This window comes from Athalia rosae, chromosome 8, assembly GCF_917208135.1.
Source record: "Athalia rosae chromosome 8, iyAthRosa1.1, whole genome shotgun sequence".
NCBI lineage: Eukaryota > Metazoa > Arthropoda > Insecta > Hymenoptera > Athaliidae > Athalia > Athalia rosae.
Window position 1 is genome coordinate 4,155,138 of NC_064033.1, and position 23,695 is coordinate 4,178,832.

The window sequence follows — 23,695 nt, forward strand, 5'->3', positions numbered from 1 at the left end:
AACAATAACAGCAACATCAATAATAATAATAATAATAATAATGATAATATTGAGAAGCTAAAATAATTGATAACCGTTCACGTTTATATCGTTCAATGTCTATTTTTTATGTGATTATAATGAAGATGATGATGATGATAATAATCTATACCTACCTTTAATAGTATACATAATATAAAATGGTAAAAAGTATTAAAACAAGATATAGAACTACAGAATATAGAGAAATTGAAAAAAAAAAAAATGTATATATTTATGCATATACAGATATTAATCAATAGGTATAAAATTTAATGTCAGACGTTGAGGTGCCGGTACTACATGAAGTAGAGTTTAAAGTTGCCGGTGTTTAAAGCCGATTGAATTTTCGGAATTGACAGAGACAAGCGGGGCGTGCAGATTATCAAAGGCGGTCAACGATATGTATACGTAAACGTATTATTTGATACGTCAAGTTGCACGGTCAATTATTATGTGATTACGGAAAAATTCGTAATTGAATAAATACGATAATTTAATCTTAATAAAAAAAATAACCACGCGGTTGCTACTAAAATTGTTATATTAAATTTTTTGTTTGTTTATTTTTTTTTGTTTATTTTTTTTTTTTAATCAAATCGGACGTATATAGCATAGTTCCTTGCGCAGTGCCAATTACAGGTATGATAATAGTCAATCCATAGAAAAACATATATAACTGTATATTAACACGATCAATCGATAACCCGCGTAATTATCGCGATTAAACTGTTTCATCGATTAATTTTTAATATTTCATAAAATGATATCGTCGAGTCACTCTATAAAGTAATTATGTCATTCTGTTGTACGTCAGAACTAATCACACACGATTCACTATTATATGGTCTTTCGATTATTGTGTCTAAGTGCAATAAACATTCAATTTATGTAATGTATTTATGTACTGTACGTTCAGTAAAGAGAATTTTCATATGCGTCTTGAAAAAAAAATAATATGACAATAGTAATAATACAATATCATCCTGTACACAGACGATTCCTCGCCCTGACGCATTACGCCTGTAAGAAAGTATGACGGGAAATTGGATATTCGGGAATGGACTAGAGAAAATAATAGGGAGGATAGACGTGAGTTGCCATTGAAAATGTATATTTCTACATGATCAGAGGTGATTTTTTTGAACTTGAAAAATATTTATAATAAAATACCTAACTTACACGATACACTCACCCAGAAAAACGAACTGGGTCGACGCTCTGAATACATTCACACTCACAGGAGGGTTGAACACAGGATAGCGAACACCTATCGCACAAGACATACGCTTCTAGTCCTATGTCTTAAAACACTCGATCCTGATATCCACTGTCTGCCATGCTCGAACTAGGCTTTGCGGGACCACCAGGAACTGGATGATGTGGGTGACGCATGTGACCGGGCCGCCTCGGCGGTGCCAAATATTCAAACATACTTTGAGTGTGTTGTGCTAACATTTTACTTAGATCACAGGGCATCGGGTCGGTCCAGAAGAAGTCGTGGTTTAACGCAGAGTCGGAATCGTACCTCTTACTGGGATCTAGGATCAGCAGTTTGTCGAGAAGGTCACAGGCAAAGGGATCCTTTACGTAAGGCTTCAGTCTCTCTTTTACCTGGTGGATAAATTGCAGATAGATTTATTATCGATAACATTCACCAATGAGATTATGGCACATTGACATTCATTGATTGGAAATTACACCTACTTTTCTTTTTTGTCCTTTAGGTAGTTCCATTTTGTTAAATAATTCAAGGTTCTCTACTCCAGGCCAAACTTCTGTGGTCACGGAACCGCAAAGCTGAGAAATAAGAGTGAGCTGTTGCTGTTCGGTGTTTCCTTGCATTATCGGTGACCTGCGTGTGTACAACGCAGTTTAGTACGACCTGCTTTGAAGGGAGATAACGCAAACCCCTGTTTGGTTGGTATTGTTGATTTACCTGGTCCACATTTCAGCCATTATACAACCGGCACCCCACAAATCTACCGGTGGACCATAATTTCTGTCTCCGAGTAGCAGCTCGGGTGGCCTATACCATAGTGTAACTACTCGATTTGTGTAACGATTCACTTGGCCATTTTTGTTGGCACTGAACGCACGTGCCAGTCCAAAGTCGGCTAATTTAAGTATACCATTTTTAGTAATAAGAACATTAGCAGCCTTCATATCTCTGTGCAATATCTAAAATCATATTTTGATCAGTTGGAGTATCGGTGTGAGAAAATTATGAGTATGGATACTCGGACACACAGTCTAATCGGCATACCTTATTACTGTGAATATAGTAGAGACCGTTGAGTAGTTGTTGCATGACTTTTTTAATTTCTCCCAAACTAAATTTAACATTAACATTAGAGAGTAGACCGGCGAGGTCATGCTCGCAGAAGTCAAATACCAGGTAGAATGTAGAACGATAACGATTGTACTGAGCAGCTGTAACAATTTGAGTCAATAACGAGGTGCAGAGCATCAAGGCATAGATTTTGAGGGTTTAACTAATGCCTGCAAATTCATCGTACCTCTTGTTCGGCATATTTCAATTAAATTTACTACATTTTCGTGTTTCAGTAACTGCAATATCCTTATCTCTCTCAAAGCTGTGATGGGGAACTGTAATAAGCCATAGGAACCGTTACTCAATCATTGCAACGGATGCTTTGAGGTTACAAAATTGCCTACGATAATTACCCCTTCTTTTTCATTATCCATCAATACTTTTTTCATCGCAACGAATTTTTTATTTGTATTTTTATCTCTAGCCTTGAAGACTTCACTGTAAAATTTTCAAATAATGAGAAAAGGGAGCTTCCAAGGCAAAACAATCAAGACTTGATTGTTCAGCATTGCGGTTGAGTCACCTACCCAAACGTTCCCTGGCCAATTTTGGCGACCTTTTCATACTTGGAAGATTCATCGCAGTGTGGAAAATCAAATTCTTCGATATATTTTTCCTTTTCTTTAGTATTCATCGCACAAATTATCACCAGTGAAAATGTTAAAACAATAATAACAGGGTTCTGGCAACTGACGGACTCGCGAAACTGGAGAGTGGAATCGCGGGACGTGGAACCGGAGTGCGAGAAGGTCGATACCTTTGTCGATATTTTTGTGTTCGCGACGACGAGGCGTGATGTTTTATTTTATGTTTCAGTGTTGGCAAATAGCATGCGCATCTGACAGCCAACGTCGCCATTTTTACGCATATTTGCTCCGAGCGCTAGCGATAGTTGGAAGACCGATTGGAAGGTGTTTTTACAAGTCTAAAGAAAATAAACCTGCCTGCCTAATCTCATTCGGCTGTCACGCTTTTATTTAACACATGGATACGGTAAGGATTTTGTGCCAATAATAAAACATCGCGGTGGTTGTGTTTGACCCGAGTTGCAATCGAGTTTCACCCTCGAAATTCAGTAGGGGTGAAATACCGACAAAGTGAAGTCAGTGTCGAGGAGGATGTTCGATCAATAATATATGCCAAAGAATTAACTATCTACGTGCATACCTACACAGTATGTAATAACGCATGTATGTATACAATAAGTAACAGTATGTAATAAGTATATTGAATGGGATATCGATCGAGAAATCATAACAGGAACTCGAGGAATGTGATGAACATAATTTGACGCGCGTTTTGTCTTGTCAGCGTTAAGTTTATTTATAATTAAAACAAACAACAATTAAACAATCACGATGTCGTCAGAGTGGTCAAAAGCAAGGGTATCCTGCAATCAACTATCGCGTGAAAACCGTCAACTGCTGATCTAAACTCCCGTATCGGGCAGGTGATACGAGTGACAGCTACGAACTCGCCGAAAAAGGTTCGTATTTTAACCCGTACAATGTTCAGGTTGCGCAAAATGATTGCCGACTCGTTTCTAGCCACGTACCGCGAACGGAATACTGAATAGTAATTGTCAATATTCCGACAAGTCCGCAAGTAATTGCTTGACCCTGACATACCTACAAACGCTCGCACATCGTTGTAATTCACGCGTACACGTTCATACATCTGTACTCCTTGATTTATTCACGATTTATCGTTTCTGACAATGGTTCACTTATGAATAAAATCATTCTATCGATATCTCGGTTATTGGTCATATAATAAATGTTTGCTTACTTGTCGTTTGATGCTTGACAAAGAAGACTGAAAATATTTTGTAGATGTATTCGTCGTTTGCTGGCTAGTCTGTTAATTACATATTGCAGTGTAATAATTTATAATTCAAGGTGGGATTACATGCGAAAATAGAGATGCCTCATGGCTGGAGGCAGCGGCAGGTACAGACAAGGTGGACGTTTAGAGAAAGTAAATCAACAGCTTTACCATCCTCATTTCCATCCTTGTCGTACGTTCGAGCCACCCGTCACAGAAAGATTTAAGGAACGCCAAAGAGTAGAAACCATAAGAATACGCTTGAGAAATATAAATACTCTTCAAGAGCACATTCAAAGGTATCGTCTTTTTATTAACAACTTGTATTAAATGCGAGGCATCTGATTCCTTGATAACTTATTGGGAACGCATAAAGCTAGATTAATCCTAAGTTAGATATTCTGGATAACGCTGATAACACTGATAATACTGATTGAGCATTGAAATAATATCGCATGGGAGTCGAGAGACGAATTTAATTTCATTGTTTTATTACACAGAATATTCACAGAATCTCTTCACTCAGATCTTGAAATAATAATCGACTGTAAGGTAATACGCACAAACCGGTGCATCATCAGGACAAGATCACCAAGTTTTTATGAACTTCTCGAACCCTACTTTATATTTGATAGTACCTTGGTCAGATGCGCTCTCAATGCTCCTGGAACATTCCGCCTTGTTGAGAATTTTGTAAGGTACCGTCGGATATTCACTGTCTTAAGGCATAAATGGAATTCACCACTCCAATCTTCTATATTTTATACTTATCACAGTCCTGAAATTTATACCGTACATTGCACTCTCCTCTTTTCACACACATGATTAATTATATTGTATATCAAAGCACTCCCGATTGCTCACTACGGGACACGGGTAATTGTGAAATGCCTAATCTGCATGTTTGTAAATTAATCTTTATCTACCAACAACATTCTCTGCGTAATTCCTGGCAAATATTATGGTCAGTCTGACTACATAGATAGTTTTCCTCTTGAAATGATGTAGATAATATCGAACTCTTGGTGTTCGATGCATTCCTACAGTCGTTACTCTCCGCTGTTACAGACTTCTCTATACTAATTTGGATGCAACGCAGGAGGAAATACTGCTAGTAGAGCTTATCCTAAGTGCATCTCGAATAGGGGAATTGAGAGGTGAGACTGTCATTTCAAATCGTGTTCCACCTACAAATTTGTGGGAAGGTAGCAACGCAGGAAAAAATTTTGAGCGTTGCCAAAGAGATGCATCTGTAGATATCAGTCCAGCTTTCTCCGAAATGGCTGATTCTGGGCTGGGAACGGGATCCGTCAGCCCCCGCGACAACAGTGTATCCGAAACGTCTGGTGTCGACTTGGACGAATCGCAAGCTACCGTTGATTTTTCGACCGACGAGGATTCCAACAAAATCACCCTCAGAGACGAGGCCTGCGAAAGACGGAACAAGGTCTCGACGTCGGAGCAGCATGTCAATCTGTTCAATCAGAACAATACCTCCAATCACGCGCACAAGTCGTCGGAAATTTCAATCGCAAAACACAGCACCGACGACACCACATCTTCGGATGCAACGTGCTCATTCGTCAGAGTGGAGCCGCTGTATGCGGGTAATTTACGCGAACTGGACTCGTCGGGATCATCGGAAGAGAACGCCCAGAAACTTCACGACAGAGCCGAAGAGATTGCTCGCTACGAGAATCGGGTGCTCGACGACGCTTTCTACGAATCCGAATCCGAGAGCGACGAAAATGACAGGACAAACTCGTTCGTGCCGACCGAATCCTTCGAGTTTATCGACCCCGTGAACATGTCGCCGATGACTTCCGACCCCGAAAAAGCGTTGCAGAAATACGATAATTTTAATAAACAAGATGATGAGAAGTCGGACCCCAATCCGGAGGCGAGGAGCATGACTATGGAGGAGCTGCGACACGAATTGTCGCACTCGAACGACCTACCGATCAAAAAGAGTTCGTCGAGTACGAGTAGTTATTATTTTATAGACGCTTCGAGTTTGAACGACGAAGGGGATGTTCCCGTGCCCGATTCATTGAGAGAACGTGGCTTCGGTAACCGGATACCCTCCTACATTCCAAGTTCCATTGATTGTCCTTCGAATGGCTCGGGGAATCCTCAGATCGACGAACATCAAAGATTATCGGGATCCAGGAGACTGTCGAACTTTCAGACTGGCTGTGAAAAGGTGGCGGAATTCGAAAAAGAGATAAAGATAACCGAGCGTCTGGAACCACTGACGGAATTGAGGAGGGTGAAACGGTTGGATTCGACCTCCGAAGACAAGTCGGAGAGTGAGAAGGAAAAAAATGCTGAGAAGGAAACTCTGGTGGTGGAGATTAAGGAGGCCGACAGCGGCGAGAGCGCGCGAGCTTCTCCGTGCCCGGATAATAGTAAGGGGGCGATAAACACCGGCAAACCAAATCGCTGCGAGGAGCACACGGGATCCGAGACTACGAGCCGTAAAGATCCTGTGGACCAAACGAGTGAAACGAAAATCGGGGGTTCGGTTATTCCCGAAGCAGTGATCGCCGACGAACCGAGACGACCCTCCCTTATCAGAAGAAATACTTTCGAACTCGATCCGGACGATGAAAAAATTTCTATGCTCAGACAGGAGTACGAACGGCGTCAGGGTAGCCTAGTCTTCAAAAATTCTATCCAACAATACTCCGGGCATCGCGTTGACGGCGATTCCTGTTTCGATCCGACAATCGTCCCCGATGTTCCTGTGGCGGACGAGATATGGATGAAACCGGTCGACGCCTCTTTGGATCAACAACGGCAACCAATCGTTCTCAGCTCAGTCGTCGCGTGTGCTGCCCAACAAAATGAGGATTGTAAGAATACAAATATCGTGACGAACGCTTTTGAGACTGAGAAAAATGTGGAACAATCGGTTGAGAAAAGCGTCTCTCTGAGCAGCGAACCGATTTCCGATCTATCGGTGATTTCCGAACGAGGTAACGAATGTCCGGAAGTTATCGAGGTGGTAAGGAGATCGAAATGCATCGAGACGACACCGATCGTTTCAGGGGGAGCGGCAGCGACCGATTATTCGAAGCCGACCGACAGTCCGATAGTAAGACGGAAAACCGAGTCGACTCCCATAGTTTCCGGGGGTTCGGTTCTCATGGAAAAACCCGAGGTGAAAGTGAAACCCGTGAGAATGTGCAGTTCGATGACATCGTGGGTCGTGGATATGAGTAATCCGTTGAAAGAGGATAATAATCGGTTGGCGGGAAAGGACAAGATGCAGGGAACCATGTCGCAAAGTTTATCGAACGTTGAATCCATCCAGAAAACTCTCAGGAAATCAAAAGCCCCGGAGAAATTGGGTAGCTTGGGATTTTTCGTTAATTTGAACGACGCCGATGTTCCCAAAGAGCCGATCCCCGTCCCAAAAAAACCGAAGGCCAAGACCGAGAACGGGGAGGAAAATGGAAACGGTAAGAATTACTGCGAGTTTTTCATCGACATTTCCGAAAATAAAGGGGAGCCGGCGCAGCCGAAGGACGACGCGACGTTGAATGGGCGGAATTCGGGGGGGCAGAGTTCGACGCGAGTAAGTGACAAAAGGAATATTTTTTCTATGTTCATTGATCTCGGTGACTCGAAAAATTCCGTAAACAAAAACAACGGTCACTCCGTGAAACCGGAAGCACGGGACAAGAGCATCGGGGATTCGGGGGCACCGGTTCTCGGCACAACGCTAACTGGACTGGAAAAACCTGCGCCGATCGACCGGCTAAAAGCGAACAACGGTAATTCCGATGAGAACGGAAGTAGCAGCGACAGAGATCAGTCCATCTCCGATAAAAGGGATTCGACGGAACAGAACAAACAAGGCATTTTTATGTTCATCGAGTCTGATTCTCCGGTGGTGAGACGCCGCACGCTCTCCTCTTCCAGGCCGGCCTTCAAAAGGCACTCGTGGAATGTAGATAAGGGAACCGTAGCGAATGGAAACGGAGGAAACGGTAACGGGCATTTGGCTAAGGAATTGGTGTACAGAAAGGAACACAAACGCGCTCACAGTCTTTCGGTGGATCGCGCTGATCTGAGAAAAAATCAAACCAAAACTAGCAACTCGAGTCACTCGTTGAGCGAAGTCGCTCGTGCCGATACTCTCAACGGTTTGAATTCCAAGCGATTCCTCGAACGGGATGGCAGCCGAAATATGGACACCTCGAGCGAGGACGTGTTCGAATACGACAACCGTGACACGCCGCCAAATTCGCATATCGAGATATTCAACGAGGAGTTGAGAGCGTCGGTCAAGCAGCACGAGTACAAGGAGCTGACATCGACGGAAATCGCGGAAAATTTCGACGGCGAAGTCAAGGCGAACGAAGAAGAATACTCGGAGATATCCGTCTGGGACAAAACCGGGACGGAAAGTACGGAGGGTCCGGATCGAACTCGTAAAAGTGAAACTTTCGACATAAGCAGCGGCAGTGGGCCGTCTCCGGGTAGCGATCATCAGGACTCCGAACTTTCCGAAATGTTGAACGGAGACGACATCAAGACCGCCAACAGATCCCACGTCGCAGCGTCCGTTGGATCCAAGATATTCGAAACCCAAAAATCGCTGAACGAAAAAATAAAGATAATCGAATGCGAATTGACGAATCACGACGGCGAGACGGACGAACCACCGAGCGGTCACCCAAAAAATGTCAACGCTTCGAAAGCTGGAGAAAAACCGATCGTCCAGGATTTCTCGGGGAACAAATCCGCCCCCTCCGATGCGTTCAATGCGAGCTTCGTAAGACTTTCGGATCTGGATAAAACCCCCGTGCGGTTTCACGCCTCTGATGTCATCAAGCCCAAGGAGGACCGAATCACCTATCGCATGAGCAGCAGCATTCCCGAAACTTCTTGGATAGAGAGTAAGCTAGTCATGACCAGATCTACGGGACCGTTGAGGAACGTCCCCCGCAAATTCACGTCCGCGATGACGACCTCTCTTCCGTCCAAGCAAAAATCTTCCCTGGACGATCTCGGCGTCGAAGGGGAAGGCGAGGGCGTCGTATCCGAATCCGATCTGAGCAGCATGCAGAGCAGCATGGGCCGTTCCGGGGCGGGTAAGTAAATTCAACCTGATCAGAATTCGTTTCAAAATTCGACGACGAGTAATTTGTGGCTTGATGATAATCAGACGCGAGCACGGAGGAGACGGAAACATCTAGTTTGGTAGGAACGAAGCCCTACAACCGGTTGGGAGAGGATCTTCTGCGGATGTTTTTGGAAGAAATAAATCCCGATGTAACTATAGACGTATCGGGTCGCCGAATTCGAGCCCACAAATGCATTCTAAGTTCCCGCTGTCAATATTTTGCCGCTATTCTAAGCGGTGGATGGGTCGAAAGTGCTGGCAACGTAATTGCGCTACAAGGGTATGTAGTAAAATATTATCCATGATAATCGGACGCGAATACCATAGGAGAAGTTGGAAGAGAGTCTAATTCCAATACGCTATTTACAGATATTCTTACAACTCTGTACATTTCGCCTTGTGCCATATATACAGCGGTGAAAGCAACATCCCAGATACGATAAGTATCGTCGAATTAGCGACGTTGGCAGATATGCTATGTTTGGAGGGCCTCAAGGAGGTGATCAGTTATACCCTGAAAGTCAAATATTGCCACCTCTTTCACAAGGTGAGCGTTGAGATTACTTGATAACAACTCCAGATTTTCAATATTTCTGTACGGGCATACAGCAGAGATTTTTCATTCTTCTAGCCATGTCAAATTTGTGCAGTTGGCGTATTGGAATGTATGCCACTGGCTGCCGCCTACGGACTAGATGAAGTCTACAGAAAATCTCTACGCTGGATAACTAGACACTTTGTCAGAATCTGGCCGTGCAAAGCGTTCGCTACTCTTCCCCGTGAGTTGATGGATAAATGTTACCATCAGCATATAGTGCACATGGTGAGCAAAACTTTGAACAAAGAAAATCCGCACGAAAATATATAATTTCAAACGTCGTTACGGTTCGTTCCAGTCTACGGACAACGTTTTACAAACTATGATGGATTGCGACAAACTCCTGGCTACTTTGCCGAACGTTCGTTGGGCCGAACCCGTGTTCAGACTGGTTTCCAATCTTTTGGAAACGGCCGTCAAGTTTTTATCGGATAATTTTTCCGGGCTATTGGGGAACGAAAAGTTCCATTCGCTCGGACGTGAGTTCAGTTGGAACATAAGTCGCATCGAAGACAATATCCTCGCAGCTGCAGATCGCTTGCCACCCGAGCAGGCTTGTAAGAGCTACGCCAGACTTCACAAAATGTTGATCACCGCCCAGTCCGAAGAGCTCTGTAGTGAGAGAAAATGGGGGCCGCTGTTCGTTGAATTTTTGAAAAAAATTCACAGTCACGTCGAAAAATGCTTGGTCAGAGAAGCACCGAGGGCCGCGCGATCGACGACGTGGCTCAAAATGGACTTGGAATTACGACGAAGGATACAGGAATTGGCTTGTCTGGTAATTTTACCGCATGAGATATCGAAGCGTCCCTCTCGCCATTCTAATTTTATGAAGGTAATTACGAAGCTGGAATTGCTCGAGTGCTCGAATCGATGTGATCTAGGGGAATTTGCAACGTCGCATGTTTTTCAGGAACCAAGAGCAACGTCTAGTCGAACGTCTGCGAGTCGCAGTCTGGATCTGAGAAAAGTAAGAATGGTGATATCGGAGCACAATGATAAAACATTGAAACAACCCACCGTGGCACCTCAAGCAAAAAAGATACCCATTAGCAAACCGAAGACGGATCCGCTAGACCGAAGAATGCATCAAGAGAAATTGACCGCAAGCGACACAGTCAGTAGACCCAGATCATGGCCGAATAAAATCGAGGTGAGTTTAATTCCGCGGTGATTAATTCCTCCGCAAATTAGCCAACCCTTGCAGCGTCCGATCAATCGCGAAAATCATTGCAGGTCAAACCGAGGTATTTGGAACCTCGTAATAAGTCGGTAACGAAAGAGATAATTCCGCAGGGACCGCCTGATAAGATGGTTCAGCAAAGGCGAAAAAATTTAATTTCCTCCTCCGATTCTTCACGAACTTCCAGTCCCGCGATGAAACGTGCCGTAGATAAGAAGACTTTTGCAAAAATTAAACTACCGATCAAAAAAGATGCAAAGGCACTTTCGACGGACAGTCTGGCGGAGTCAAGCGTGGATAAGACCAACGGTAGAAAAGATTTGACGAGTAAGAGTTGCGGTGTAACGCGACCGGAGTCTCCCCAACTGAAGCAAAAAGATACGGAAACTGGTCTGTCGGTGGATTCCTTAGCCGAAGCCAAAAAAATCTCTGCGGTGAAGAAAAAGGCCACGAAAATGGACACGTCCATGTCCACGGACAGTTTGATGGCCGAAACTGTAGGTACGCCAAAATCAACGGCGTCTAGCAAATTGTCTCCTACTTTGACGAACCACGGCGTTGGTAGGGGCCAAGGGTTGGATCGAGGTAAGAAAATGTCACCCCCGACACAGCACAGGAGCCCACTGACTGTAACGAGGAGGGCTCCGAGATCAGTCGAGTGCTCGACGGCCGCCAGCCGCAACAGAGCACTTCCTGTAACTCCGTATCACGGGTCTCCCAGTTTGCGAAGGAATCTGTTGGACGCTGCAAAGACACCAGACATTCCCGGTAAGCCAATACAGTCTATTACTTCTCGTACAACTGCGAAGCAAGCGAATCCACAGTTGTCAGGTGCTAGTATTGTTAGAAAAGAGAGGAAGGGGACTCTCTCTAATCAACCGAGTGTCGAGAGTCCAAAAAAATTGTCACCAAAATCTAGCGGGGCGACCAGAGTAAATAGATCTATGGCTGGAAATAAAAAAATCACCAAAGGTAGTGATGATAAAATTAGAACTACGTGCCATAATAGTGGGGCAGTTAAACAACCGACTGTTGGTTCTAGATCGGGAACATTTCTAAAGGATGAGCCCACGATACTTAAAAAGTCAGATATCAAATCATCGCAAGCTAACTTGTAACTTTCCACTTATTTGTACATCTCGTTGCATAATTCCTGGTTGCATTAGTGGTCATTCGAATGAGCGCATCTGAACGCGTGAACTGCCAAGTTTGTTAATTCTATTTATTTTTTTCTTCTTAGCGTGGATCAGTATTATGCGTAAAAGAATTCTTAAGATTTTGTGATATCCCATTATTAGTTTGGATTATATAATTTAAAGTAACTCATCGATGACGAAACTGCATTTATTCGACGGCTCGTTCATTCCAACCATTTGTTTATTTAATACGATCTTGGAATTGTTTATTATTTTTTCCGGGACTTCACTAGTGTCATTGCTTTATTTTTTCCTCACCATAGACTTGTGATTATTTTTACGTCCAATATTATCATTAGTTGGACAAACTAAAACTACGATAGCTTAAAAGTGTGGTACTATATCCGCTCATCGATGCAATCATATGCAACAAAATCTCAGAGAGAGACTCGCAGTTACACATGGTATACATAAAGGTATAATATGTATGTTGCATACTTTTAGCTCGACAAGTACATGAAATGGCCAGTTACGAAATTTGTTTAATCGTTAGTTAGATTTTATTGTTAGTAGTAATAGTAATGAGAGTGTACGCAAGTTGTAATCTAAAAATTTTCCTGCAAAACACTGCAATATTATTAGGTATTTCTGAGCAAGAATATAATTCCGCTGCTCTACGAGCAATTGCCATTCTCTGGAGATAATTCTGGTTCTTGGTAAAATTAATTTATGCTGAATGATTTTTTTTTTCTCTTCCTGAATCATAAATGGAATGTAATTGTTAGTTGTATTTATTTATTAAATTTTTATCTATATTTTGCAATGTACATTTTTAATGCGATATTTGTATCTAGTCATTTATAAATATTTTAAATATTTACTTTTATGTAATGTTAATAAATATTTCAATATAAAGTTTAAATTATCGATGCCATTGATCGAAATTTTGAAAGGTAATAATCTGCGTCTCCCCAGTAATTGCGATGAGCAGGAATATATTTGCGGAATTTATTTATTAAAATCAGTCTATAAAATGAATGATAATGAAATCAAATATCCAACAATGTCCCCCTAGGCCTTGTTCTTTTTGGTTCCACCTCAGGTGGGGGCATAGCCTTCCGTTTATTCATGCCTTTTCTTTCTAGCTGCTTTTCTATAATGCGCGCGTTGTTGGCATACGAATCAGCAACTTCTCTCTGGAAAAGACAATAACAGATCAACTCGACTGTTCCTTTAATGAAAAATAAGGATTGAAAATACAGCCAAGCGCTTACCGCCTCAATTTCGTCCTCCTCCTCATCAATGGTTGAAACAGTAACCGAACTGAACTTGCCCATATTCTTTGTGTGTTTTGTAACCATAATTTTCTTTGGTTTTTCAACAGCTACTTGATTGTATATGTCAGTCATGGGTCCTTCTCCGGAACTCTTTATGACTGCCCCTTTTACAATGAAAACAACATTTGAATCTGGCTCATGTTTATAGTAGAGTAGAAGGCCACACCTGCAAACAAGGTACATTGTGAATCAATTCAATCAAACATTTATAATCCCAGAGGATGCTTACTTCTTGCATTTTTGTCTGTGCTGTTTCTCAATTCCTTCAGCTCGTTTCAGGTACACGATCTCATCCACCTCGCTCGTCATTTTGTGGGCGTGCTTACTGCCATCAATAACTCTAGTACCGTCTCGTTTGCGAAGGGGTAACTTTTCAATGGCACAATCTGTGAAAAAGCCAATTTTATTTATTAAATAACCGGCAACTTCATTGGCTGGACAAAAGTGCCCAGTTCGTTAAACTTGGAGTTAACCTATTCCACTCACCCAAAATTAAAGTCATTTGTCCACAGAGGCAGTAATAAATGTGGAGTGGCTTTTCCTCGCTGTATTCTTCCTGATCCTTCGTATCTGAGCATATTATGCTCCTCGATACCACCTTGGGCATTTTGTTTATATTTTTAACAGGTTCTACTATCACAACAACAATACGCAATTCTGAATTAAATGTCAGTAAATACTCGTCTACTGCATCGTTGCGCATGCGCTGGTGACAGGATATATATATGGATCGGTGCACTTTAAACGTTGCTTTAAACCTCAGATAAGCTTTAAAGGTACCTTTAAACGCCTAGGGTAGGTCACCTTTAAGCATTTAAACTGCGGAGTGTAGTGTACCGTTGCAGGCAGTGCGGCGCGGATTGCTGACAACCATTCGCCGGTCCGTAACAGTGTTTCGTTTACCACATCGCGTTTATTAGAAACTAACATCATGGGAGAGGTGAGCAAATCGTCAATATATTTACTGAAGGAAGTAATTCGATATTCCGTAAAATCTGGAAACATTTATATTTTTGTGCATATCGTTCGCTCGTGCGCTTATTATCTAACCTCAAAAGCCGTCTCGGTTACGTGAGATTTCAAATAATCTAACGAACGTTTGTTATAAACTTATTCTGTGAATATTTTATTTACAGAGAGTAAAAAAACGGGACGTCCCGGAGGTCCTCAGGAAGCTTTTAAACGCTGATGTTCACCTAACGAAAATTTTCATACGGTATATGGAAAGATGTATGCCGTTTGAGCAAGTCAAAGTTCATTACAAGATGCTCGAGGTTAGTATGACGTGTCTTGAACGCGTTTATCAATAGCTGCGCTATCGTTGTTCAATCAAAGTGTCATCGATCAAATCACACATGACATAACTCTGAAAATTCAGAAATAATTATTGGCTGGATACTTGATTGACCACCAATCAATTCGCAGGTATCCTGTCATGGTGTATTTTGGATAGCCAGCTGGCTAGCCTTTGTCTGGGTTTTAAATAGCAGTAATTTATACCAGATGCAAGTTAACTTTATAATTGGTAAGCAGCTCGAGCGACATTAATTCCCACAACAGTTATCATGTATTAGAGTTATGAACTCCTACGTCATATTTTTTCTAGGATTGTTGTTGGACATAGTTCTAGTAGCTGTAATAAAGGCGATTACCCGTCGACGCCGTCCAGCTGTAAATGATGACCCTCTTGCCATGGGCCCGGACAAGTTCTCATTTCCATCAGGCCACGCTTCACGTTCGATGTTTGTCGTTTATTTCTTTTTCAATTTATGGCCAGTTAGTTGGATTTTCCGGCTGCCGATGCTCGCGTGGCTAGTGTCCGTCTGCGCGTCCCGAATTTTACTCTTCAGGCACTATTTATTGGACATTCTAGCAGGAGTGTGTTTGGGCATACTCGAAGGACTTTTCATTGGACTTATTTACCTGGACCAAGAGACCTGCGTTTCTTTGATATCTTGGATATCGGACGAAAAAGTGGAGGGTGGTGAATATCACGTTTAAATTGGAATATTATTGTTTCGACTGACATATTAGGCATGAAATTCGTGAGGCGTTTGTGGAATACAGTTTGTAAATTTTAAAGGTTTGTTTGCTCAGATGCAAATATTGATAACTTTAGGGTATCTATTTTTCCCTCAATGTGATAACTCCTTTATGACTCATATGATGTTGTTTCCTGTGATCATCCCCCAATGTTTTTTTAAACGCTAGCAGGTGCCCCTTCCAGTCAATCGAGGGGTACAGCACAACTTTGAATACCTCAGTCGAAGTTCACAGAGGCATGGTGTCGATGTATTTGAAAAATTTTCATGAAAATTTGAATTTTTCAAATCACAAAAGTTTATAAATATTTTTTTACGTATGGTATAGTATAATATACTTCACGAATTAATAAATAGACTACGTTGATCGATATCGTTATACACGAACGTTTATTTTATTTCACAATCAGTGAACCTTGTTACATATATATTTATAGCCTCGACAAGCATTTGTCGTACGAACTTTGGAACAAAGTACGAAAATGGCTCGGCATGTTTGACATCTACACATGATTTTTGTAATCTTGGTGGAACAATCCCTTGTTGGGCATAAATTTTCTGAAAAATAATTCGTGAAAATTTTCGTCAGTGAATACAATTCGCTTTAATCTAAAGCCTATGATCAATTGGTCGAATTTATTTAATACGACGTACGCCTGGAAGAGATTAATTACGTATGGAAGCAACGTTTTCTTTTCGTTAGTCGTACCTACGTTTGAACACGACTATCAAGTCATGGTTACCTATAAATATTGCCAATTTCTAACGGCTAATTCAATTAACTAATGCTTCATTGATTATTAATACTCTATAAACTATTGCAGTGCTTTTCTAGTGGCGTGTACTTCGTGTGCCATCGCCTCTACCATCGGTGAATCTATAAATTTACAGACGTCTAGCCGGACCAGATACATTCCTAATTGGAAGATAAAAACAAAACGCCGCAAATTTTGCAAGTAAGCTCTGTACTTCTATTGAATTTCATTTGGTCTAGTTGCATTTTCTTTTCGTTTCAATTCGTCAGGCTGATAATTTTACCCGGGCGTGTACGCGACGATGATACAAATTAACGAAATCATTCGAACTTTAATTTCTACCACAGGGGCGAGTGATAGAATTTCAAATCCAAATGACCTGCTTCGTTGCCTCCCACTTCCTGGGCACACGAAGGGGATGGCGACTGCGACTTTTTTACCGCAGGATTGTTGGCGTTGTTACGTTCTCTCTCCGCCCTTTCGGCGTCCACCTGGAGGAGCTCCAAGGTCGGTATCAGAGGCGTTGGCTGATGTTCTGGAATCGCGGGTGTTGGTACCGTCGATAACGCACTTGTCCTCTGCTTCTGCTCCTCTTCGGAGTAGAGAGACAAAGAGCGCGGCCTCTCTGGTCTGGGTGCCGAAAATTGCAGGGGAGCTACGCAGCTGGAACTGGTAATATTCGGCCCCATCTTATTCTAAGTTTATTTTAAATTAGGCTCGCCGGTCGAATAAAGGGGGAACAAAATTCCCGAGGGAAGAGACCAACGGATCGTCTAAGAAGAGCACACGTATAAAATTAAACGTAGAATTTCAATCCCAAGAATCCTAGCCTTGGCATTCGATGCTTTTTTTTTTTGTTGAGGGGATAAATTCTGACGGTTGTTTGCGACTCTGGTAATGGTAACTTTGGAGAAGTATTCAGAGAGAATTTCAAGGGGGGTATAGTAAGAAAATGAAATAGAATAAAATTATAATTGTACTTCACAACGTAATTTAATTAAGTTAATCAATAATAACAAGTAAAAATAATATCACTATATAACGTCACCGTACAAACAAACGCACAGGTAGTCATCAATGTTTCAATGTTTATGCAGCCTTATAAATGAGGTACGAAAAACTAGTAGAAATCAACGAAATATAAGGACGACACAACCTTACGAGTATTTTTCAGTACATCGCATCGTTCACACGCTTCATACTTGACAAATGGGATTCAAAAAGCAGAAGCGAAAAACAAGTTTCGAAGAACAATTGGAAGGTTCGGAAATTATCCCGTTCCGACTCTGTGCAGGTTCTAGAGAGAGCTGAAGAAAATAGAAAAAATTCACTAACTCCGAAAGCTATGAAAAAAAAAAAAAATTATAAAAAGCTCGATCGTTCCGGCTACTCGCTTTACTCAAAATTCCATTCACATCTTTATAATCATTTTCACTCACCCAGTTCGTTCAGGTGGTTGCCCCAGGACAGCGGTATTGTGAATTATCTGTGGAAAGAATACGGTAATAAATTCATCTGTAGAAGTAAAGTAGAGAAAGAGAAAATTAAAAAAAAAAAAAAAACTCACATCCCCCATAGAACACTGCGGCCGAGCAGCGGCGTATCTCCCGTAAGCGTTTCTAGAATTTATTCCGGGGGTGTAGCCAGCACCGTTTATGCTGTAAAGTGAGTAAACGATTTTATCGTTATTCGATTAAGATATCTATCTATGATAGGATTCGGATTATTTTTGGTATCATCTGACCTCGAGTTGATGTTACCGTAGTTGTTGTTATTCGGGGAGGGACTGTCGAAGGGTTTCGGCGACAACTCGTACCGGCTGCCTCTGGCGTCTTGAATTTCTTTATAGAAAAAAATTGGAGGTAAAAAAAAGAGCATTTATATAAAGCTAAATCGTATCAGTTATTTTGCGTGCCTTTGAGAGATTACGTGTGCATCGTCGAAGGTCGCAAAGTGACACATGAATAAACCGTGCCCGGTGCATACCCATTGCCTGGCATTGACCGCCTTTAAACTTGTCCCACGCCTCGCGCGGACTCGTTCGAGAAAATGATAATAAAATTGCGAGCGTACGTATTAAGAGCAATGGCAACACAAGGTATATTCACTTTCCGCGTATAATTAAACGCGGCTCAGCAGTTAGAGAGTAGAAAAATACACGGCGCGTGTTATGAAGAAAATGGAATTTTCTTTAGACTTAGAAAAACCCAGCTGCTTATTTGCGCTAGAAAACTTAGCTGTGGAAAACCCCCGTCTAATTGAGACGCGAGTTAACTTTAATGAGGTATTTTTTTTTTCTTTCTTTTTTTCTTACTCTCAACGCGGTTCTGCTTCAATTTACCTCAAACTTTCGGTATGATTTTTTTTTGCACTCTACAGAATCCGAATGATCAAAGATTCCAGTCCCGGTCGCGCGACAATTTTCCGGGAAATTTATTCGCTTTTGAAAATTTTCTTATTAAAAAATTTAACGCAACGGATGTGAAGCCCGCCTCAAATAGGCGGGTGAAAGGTGAAGTATCGATCTACGCGGCTCAACAATTCGTTGTTAGGTTTAATCAGATGTACGTCGTTCGATTCAATAATGTAGTTAACGATACAAAAACCCCTCGGGTCCGACGGTGTAGGATGACATTCCCCCCCCCCTCTCTTGTTATTTTACTCACCGTTATCAAAAAATCCTTGAAACACGACGAATTTGTTGTTCTGCGGTATGATCCTCGTGAGTCCGTAGTGTTTTTTTAAAAATGCTAAAAATTTGTCGGACGGTCTGTCGATCGCTATTTTGACCGGCTGGATTTTCTCCTCCTGAAATATTCGGAATACAATTTCGCAAGAATTTATTCATCGCTGAAACGGACTGCAATTTTCTTTATAAAAATTCCTCTTTTTTTTTTCCATCTCGTTTTTCTGCGCGCACTGTAGAAAATTACGAGGGTAATAATAATTGTTATCGTACACCAACATCCCCTGGAAACGACCTCTCCTCCCTACAAGTATACCAGTCGGAAGTAAGTCGGGTATAAAGTAGGTGCAGGGTATATACCGCTGGTAATTTGCGATCGCGTGTCTAATAATAAAGGGCGACTCGGCGTCTGCTTATCCGTTGATTTTTTTTTTAACCGAGGTTTTTATCAATCATGCGAAAAATTGCCACTTCACCCATCGATTATTCTCAGAATCACTGTATTTCTACCGGCGTAATCTGATCGTATTTTTCTACATAGTTGCAAAAAAAAAAAATTCGAATCTTTTTGAAAAGCAAAAAAAGAAAAATCACTCACGGCCAGCATATGTTGATAGAGAAATTTACCCCATCCCGTACGCTGACGACACTCGTGGACGTAAAAATCCAGGACACATCTCGGTTGCAGTTGATAACAACCACCCGTTTCGTCGAACATGAATAAATTTTTTGACCCGGTCTTCAGCAGGCCCACCACGGACCCCTTGCCCCTGCGGAAATCGAAATAAATAATCGAAGGAAACGGATGGATATTCGGAAAATAAATCCAGGTCTATAAGTGTACGGGAGGTGACTAGATTCCGGGCAAAAATCATTTTCATTATTTCGTTTCAGGTTGCGCTATTTATTGATAAAAACGTTGGCGGTAGATCGGAACTCGTTAATCCGAGCACGAAGTGCCGCAGTCTAGACGCGTTTCAACCCCCCTAGGACAGCCCTTAGGCCACCCCACCAGTTCCGCACCTCATCCAACATCGATCCAAGAGGAAACTCACCGCTAGCCCTCCTGACTTTTTCCCAGAATCACCTACTCTTTTTTATCAGAGGATATATGCATATCAGGTACGCTGTAGAACTCGCGTGCTGTACTTTGCACCGTTACATACAAAAAAAAAAAGAAATAAAAAAAAAAAAAAGTAACAAAACGAAAAGGAAAGGAAGGGAGAGAAATTTCTTTGCTAATGATCGATGATTATGATTACCGATTCGCTTCAGCGTCGACGAGAAGATAAACGAGATGATCGGTGTCCCTCAATTTTTGAGCACTGGTTATGCTTTTGCTCAGACCCTGGGCCTTCGCGGACGCCTCGCCCATTTCGTCCAGAATCCTGGTCAGTTGTCTTTGAGATTCTCTGAAACAACAGTGATCCGAAATTAAGGCGAGGAGAGTACTTGTGATGTCGAAAAACTTCCGCATCAGAGATTCCCGGCGTCCTTGAAATTCTAGGCGGGAGATTCAGCTATGGAGTTCACGGTAAACTTGGCCTACGTAACTAGGCCACTCGTATATTCTGTCTCGAGAATTACCGGAGAGAGAGAGGACGAACCGCGATCTTGGCGGATTTTGCCAAGTGAAATTCCATTTACATAAATCGTAAGTCCTTATACCATAATATACGATTCTTGTACGAGGTCTCGGCGTTTGTTTTATAATTCAATCTCCATCAATCGCTTACCTTAATTCTCTGCAGCCATTGGGAGGCTCGCCAAAGAGAATGGAAAATTAATGTTTTTTTTTTTTTTTTTTTGAAAAAAAGAAACTGCGGAAAATCTGACGCATGAGAAATCATTCTAGGATGTAGAATCCGTATGAAAATTGTATCTATTTATACCGTCGTCGTGTCATTCGGTGTACGGCGGACGTGGGGTTCGTTGATGATCTCGGTCCCTACCGGCAATCTTTTTAGAATGTAATCGTGCCATATGGCTTGATATTGCATAATCACGAATGGTTAGCAACCGTAAACAATTAAGGATCACCTGTTATTAGCGGCAAGTGAAAATTTATTACAGAGAATTCGCGATATCAGATACGATACCCTGATTACGATTAATTCGTTTCATTTAGTTTTTTTTTTTTTTTTTTTTTTTTTCCTTTCTTCATTGGGATGAGTAATATTTTGATGCAAGTGAAGAGGGAATATGAATTATCAGACGACGTACGATGATGTCATTGACGAGATGCGATCTGCTAGGAACGTGAAATCTATTGTAGTAGAAAAAAAAAAGGGAAAATAAAAATCTGCGCCGAGCGATCTACGACGCGTTTAACGGTTAATAACAGTATTGTATACCTATGTATGTATAAAATTACTATGTTTCGAAAAGGTGTAGGCTAAAGTGTTGACCGTTTTAAAGTTTAACGCCCACTTATTTCGTGTATTCTTTTTTCCTTGTCTTTTTTTTTTTTTTTCTGTTCTGTAGTAATTCCCGTCATTTGATATCGCCCACGTTTCGTTCCTATAGATTCGTCTGACAATTATAAACATCAAACACACGAGGTTTTGAATAACTGTATAAAATCAGATATCATTACGCCTGGAGAAGATGAATTTCTGTAATAAACGATAAAACCACACGTGCTTATATTGTAGTACGTAACTATGAAAAATAAATCACGGTCAAGTGACCTTTAAGCTTTCTCACGTAGCAGCGACAACATTTTTTTTTTTTTTTTTTTCTTTTAGTTTATCGTCACGTACATATGTACTAATTCCATATACGGATCATTGCGTAACTTCGTACGTACCGTCGTCACGATCGCGTCAATTGACGAGGAAAATTTCGCGAAACGAGTAAATAATTATTACCTCACATGATGCGGAAACCGGGTTTTCGAATTTTCGTGTAGAATATATAATTTTTTTTTTTTATTCTACCGTGATAGAATTTTCGACATTGATCAACAGTACATCATTTATCGTATATGTATTTTCGATTTGTTCTGTTTGTGGTATTTTTTTCTTAGCAAATAACTTACGCGTACTCGCGTCGATCTCCTCTGAAATTTTCGATCATCAGGGTGTGCGAAATTTTGTTGATTTTCTTTGGCAGTAGGTTGTTGACGTTGAAGTTGAATTCCATTTTGACGATTTTTATTCAATCGAATAGTTTTCGTTCTTTGAGCAATTTTATTTCAATTTTTTTCTCACACCTGGGCTAATTACCCTTAGAAATCTTATCTCGTTTTTTTTTTTTGTTTTAATTTTAGCTTTTCGCAGTCGGTTGCCGGTGGTTTCTGTCGGGACGATTATGCTGATTTTAAATAGTTTAATAGCGAGCGATTCGGATCAACTCATGACGAAGGAAAAAATAATTAGAAATAATCGTTTCTAGAACAGGCGTTACGAAAAGTGGAGGGCCTTCTCAGTTGCCAAGTTCGTGCGAATAATTATTATTAATATCAATATTATTCACAAAAGGAGATCGCAGCTCGTTAGCAATCGCACGTTTTGGTTAACCGGATCAATACCAAAATACAGACGCGTACAAATTTATTATTATTGAAATTCTTCTATTCTTCTTGTCTCTAATTTAATTTAGCGATGATTTCTATCTTCATCTTATTTCCCACGAGTCCCATGTTATTTTTTAATCCTGATTTATTTTCTTCCCATCAATTGATTCGGCGCCTGGTGTCCGCCTCCGCCCTTTTTGAGTGAATTCGTCTCCTCCTCGCGGTTCAAAATCCCTAGGGGTCTCTCCGGGGATGAATCCTCCCTCCGATTTACATACGAACCGGGCGCGCTCCGGGTATTTATTTTAAAATTAACGCGCGGAGCCTCCGCTTCAACCGTCAAAGGTCTCGAACCTGACCAGACTGACTCGACTGTCGCCTTATATTTTTCTGCATAACATCAACGTACAACAAAACTCCGAAACCGCAGGCGCAAAGAGAAGGCCGCGGCCGTGGAGGCGGCGTAGTGACGTCAGCGGTGAACGGAATTCAAAGAGTTTCTACTTATCGGCGGTACCATAATTTTTTGTCAAGGTCGCGACGTTATTCGCGGATCTGATGTCGCTTACCGGTCATCGATGTCTCCACTTACCATCGCCGTTGGTCGTAGATACACTACCGGCAGACGGTTCGAGTATACCGGTCGAAATTTCTTGCCGCACTAAAAGTTTGATTAGCGGACTAAAGAAAATAGATAATCGGATTTTTCGAACGGCGTTCTGAAGAGCGTGGTTTCAGCTTCATTTCGCTAATTTTACGAAAAATTTACGATTTTTGTTGCTCTTGGTACGAATTTTCCAATGTGGACTTCTTCCCAAGTTTTTCGCTCTCCGAAAATTTGCCGCATATCCCCTGGAACGTATAATCGTGACTTTTTATGATGAAAAACTGAACCGGGGTGTCGAGAGCTTCAATTTCATCTTCTGAAAATTTTCCTGCGATTCTTCTCGTGCCGTTAACAAATTTTTTTGGCGGAAATAGACGAGTTTTGCGGAAAATGAGATTTGCTACTTGATTGTATATGCCCATTTTGGCGACGAACTCGATAACGAACGATATGACAATAGCGTAGTTGATTCAACGGCTTCGTGTTCGTTACGCATTTTTACGTAGAAAGAGCGTCATGGAAT

The 23,695-nt window shown here is 41.5% G+C and overlaps 5 protein-coding genes across 9 annotated transcripts; 2 read left to right on the plus strand and 3 right to left on the minus strand.

Moving 5' to 3' along the window:
• Positions 1-569: 569 nt before the first annotated feature.
• LOC105684982 (cyclin-dependent kinase 9) lies at positions 570-3,162 on the minus strand. Its single transcript, XM_012398743.3, has 7 exons — positions 2,881-3,162; positions 2,707-2,791; positions 2,538-2,628; positions 2,285-2,451; positions 1,958-2,199; positions 1,726-1,873; positions 570-1,632 (listed from the first exon to the last, which is right to left on the minus strand). The coding sequence occupies exons 1-7, from the start codon at positions 2,985-2,987 to the stop codon at positions 1,324-1,326; spliced, it is 1,149 nt and encodes a 382-aa protein (XP_012254166.1). The 5' UTR covers positions 2,988-3,162; the 3' UTR covers positions 570-1,323.
• Positions 3,163-3,193: 31 nt separating this feature from the next.
• On the plus strand, positions 3,194-13,043 carry LOC105684979. 5 transcript variants are annotated; one of them, XM_020851801.2, is made up of 11 exons: positions 3,194-3,346; positions 3,722-3,839; positions 4,252-4,476; positions 4,678-4,875; positions 5,246-9,279; positions 9,354-9,591; positions 9,681-9,858; positions 9,943-10,134; positions 10,208-10,744; positions 10,823-11,062; positions 11,146-13,043. In XM_020851801.2, the coding sequence occupies exons 3-11, from the start codon at positions 4,283-4,285 to the stop codon at positions 12,208-12,210; spliced, it is 6,876 nt and encodes a 2,291-aa protein (XP_020707460.2). In that variant the 5' UTR covers positions 3,194-3,346; positions 3,722-3,839; positions 4,252-4,282; the 3' UTR covers positions 12,211-13,043. The 5 variants fall into 5 exon arrangements, with proteins under 5 accessions (XP_020707460.2, XP_048515290.1, XP_020707458.2 ...); XM_020851799.2 differs by having other exon boundaries at positions 3,231-3,543; positions 3,614-3,839; XM_048659333.1 differs by lacking the exon at positions 3,722-3,839 and having other exon boundaries at positions 3,200-3,346.
• A 163-nt stretch (positions 13,044-13,206) lies between these two features.
• LOC105684984 (STING ER exit protein) lies at positions 13,207-14,258 on the minus strand. Its single transcript, XM_012398746.3, has 4 exons — positions 14,052-14,258; positions 13,795-13,951; positions 13,503-13,731; positions 13,207-13,424 (listed from the first exon to the last, which is right to left on the minus strand). The coding sequence occupies exons 1-4, from the start codon at positions 14,170-14,172 to the stop codon at positions 13,278-13,280; spliced, it is 654 nt and encodes a 217-aa protein (XP_012254169.3). The 5' UTR covers positions 14,173-14,258; the 3' UTR covers positions 13,207-13,277.
• Positions 14,259-14,299: 41 nt separating this feature from the next.
• LOC105684985 (polyisoprenoid diphosphate/phosphate phosphohydrolase PLPP6) lies at positions 14,300-15,988 on the plus strand. Its single transcript, XM_012398747.3, has 4 exons — positions 14,300-14,505; positions 14,702-14,839; positions 14,991-15,090; positions 15,172-15,988. Exons 1-4 carry the CDS (start codon positions 14,497-14,499, stop codon positions 15,564-15,566), a joined length of 642 nt encoding a protein of 213 aa, XP_012254170.1. The 5' UTR covers positions 14,300-14,496; the 3' UTR covers positions 15,567-15,988.
• On the minus strand, positions 15,979-22,945 carry LOC105684983 (alpha-tubulin N-acetyltransferase). The gene is made up of 8 exons (XM_012398744.3): positions 22,089-22,945; positions 20,311-20,460; positions 19,647-19,818; positions 19,029-19,170; positions 18,107-18,203; positions 17,930-18,020; positions 17,802-17,848; positions 15,979-17,031 (listed from the first exon to the last, which is right to left on the minus strand). Exons 1-8 carry the CDS (start codon positions 22,190-22,192, stop codon positions 16,701-16,703), a joined length of 1,134 nt encoding a protein of 377 aa, XP_012254167.1. The 5' UTR covers positions 22,193-22,945; the 3' UTR covers positions 15,979-16,700.
• Positions 22,946-23,695: the final 750 nt, after the last annotated feature.

Bases quoted from the DNA above. Each gene is read 5' to 3' on its own strand.
- LOC105684979 (XM_020851801.2), top strand. From the start codon at position 4,283: ATGGCTGGAGGCAGCGGCAGGTACAGACAAGGTGGACGTTTAGAGAAA. The intron at 9,859-9,942 runs GTGAGCGTTGAG...TCATTCTTCTAG, and splicing joins ATTGCCACCTCTTTCACAAG to CCATGTCAAATTTGTGCAGT. The intron at 10,745-10,822 runs GTAATTACGAAG...CATGTTTTTCAG, and splicing joins GCCATTCTAATTTTATGAAG to GAACCAAGAGCAACGTCTAG.
- LOC105684985 (XM_012398747.3), top strand. The intron at 14,840-14,990 runs GTTAGTATGACG...ATCAATTCGCAG, and splicing joins TTCATTACAAGATGCTCGAG to GTATCCTGTCATGGTGTATT. The intron at 15,091-15,171 runs GTAAGCAGCTCG...TATTTTTTCTAG, and splicing joins GCAAGTTAACTTTATAATTG to GATTGTTGTTGGACATAGTT.
- LOC105684983 (XM_012398744.3), bottom strand. From the start codon at position 22,192: ATGGAATTCAACTTCAACGTCAACAACCTACTGCCAAAGAAAATCAAC. The intron at 20,461-22,088 runs GTAAGTTATTTG...CTGTTGTTTCAG, and splicing joins GGAGATCGACGCGAGTACGC to AGAATCTCAAAGACAACTGA. The intron at 18,204-19,028 runs GTGAGTAAAATA...TTTTCTATAAAG, and splicing joins TCAAGGATTTTTTGATAACG to AAATTCAAGACGCCAGAGGC.
- LOC105684982 (XM_012398743.3), bottom strand. From the start codon at position 2,987: ATGAATACTAAAGAAAAGGAAAAATATATCGAAGAATTTGATTTTCCA. The intron at 2,792-2,880 runs GTAGGTGACTCA...AAAATTTTACAG, and splicing joins ATTGGCCAGGGAACGTTTGG to TGAAGTCTTCAAGGCTAGAG. The intron at 2,200-2,284 runs GTATGCCGATTA...ATATGATTTTAG, and splicing joins ACTATATTCACAGTAATAAG to ATATTGCACAGAGATATGAA.
- LOC105684984 (XM_012398746.3), bottom strand. From the start codon at position 14,172: ATGCCCAAGGTGGTATCGAGGAGCATAATATGCTCAGATACGAAGGAT. The intron at 13,952-14,051 runs GTGAGTGGAATA...GCTTTTTCACAG, and splicing joins ACAAATGACTTTAATTTTGG to ATTGTGCCATTGAAAAGTTA. The intron at 13,732-13,794 runs GTAAGCATCCTC...CCTTGTTTGCAG, and splicing joins CACAGACAAAAATGCAAGAA to GTGTGGCCTTCTACTCTACT.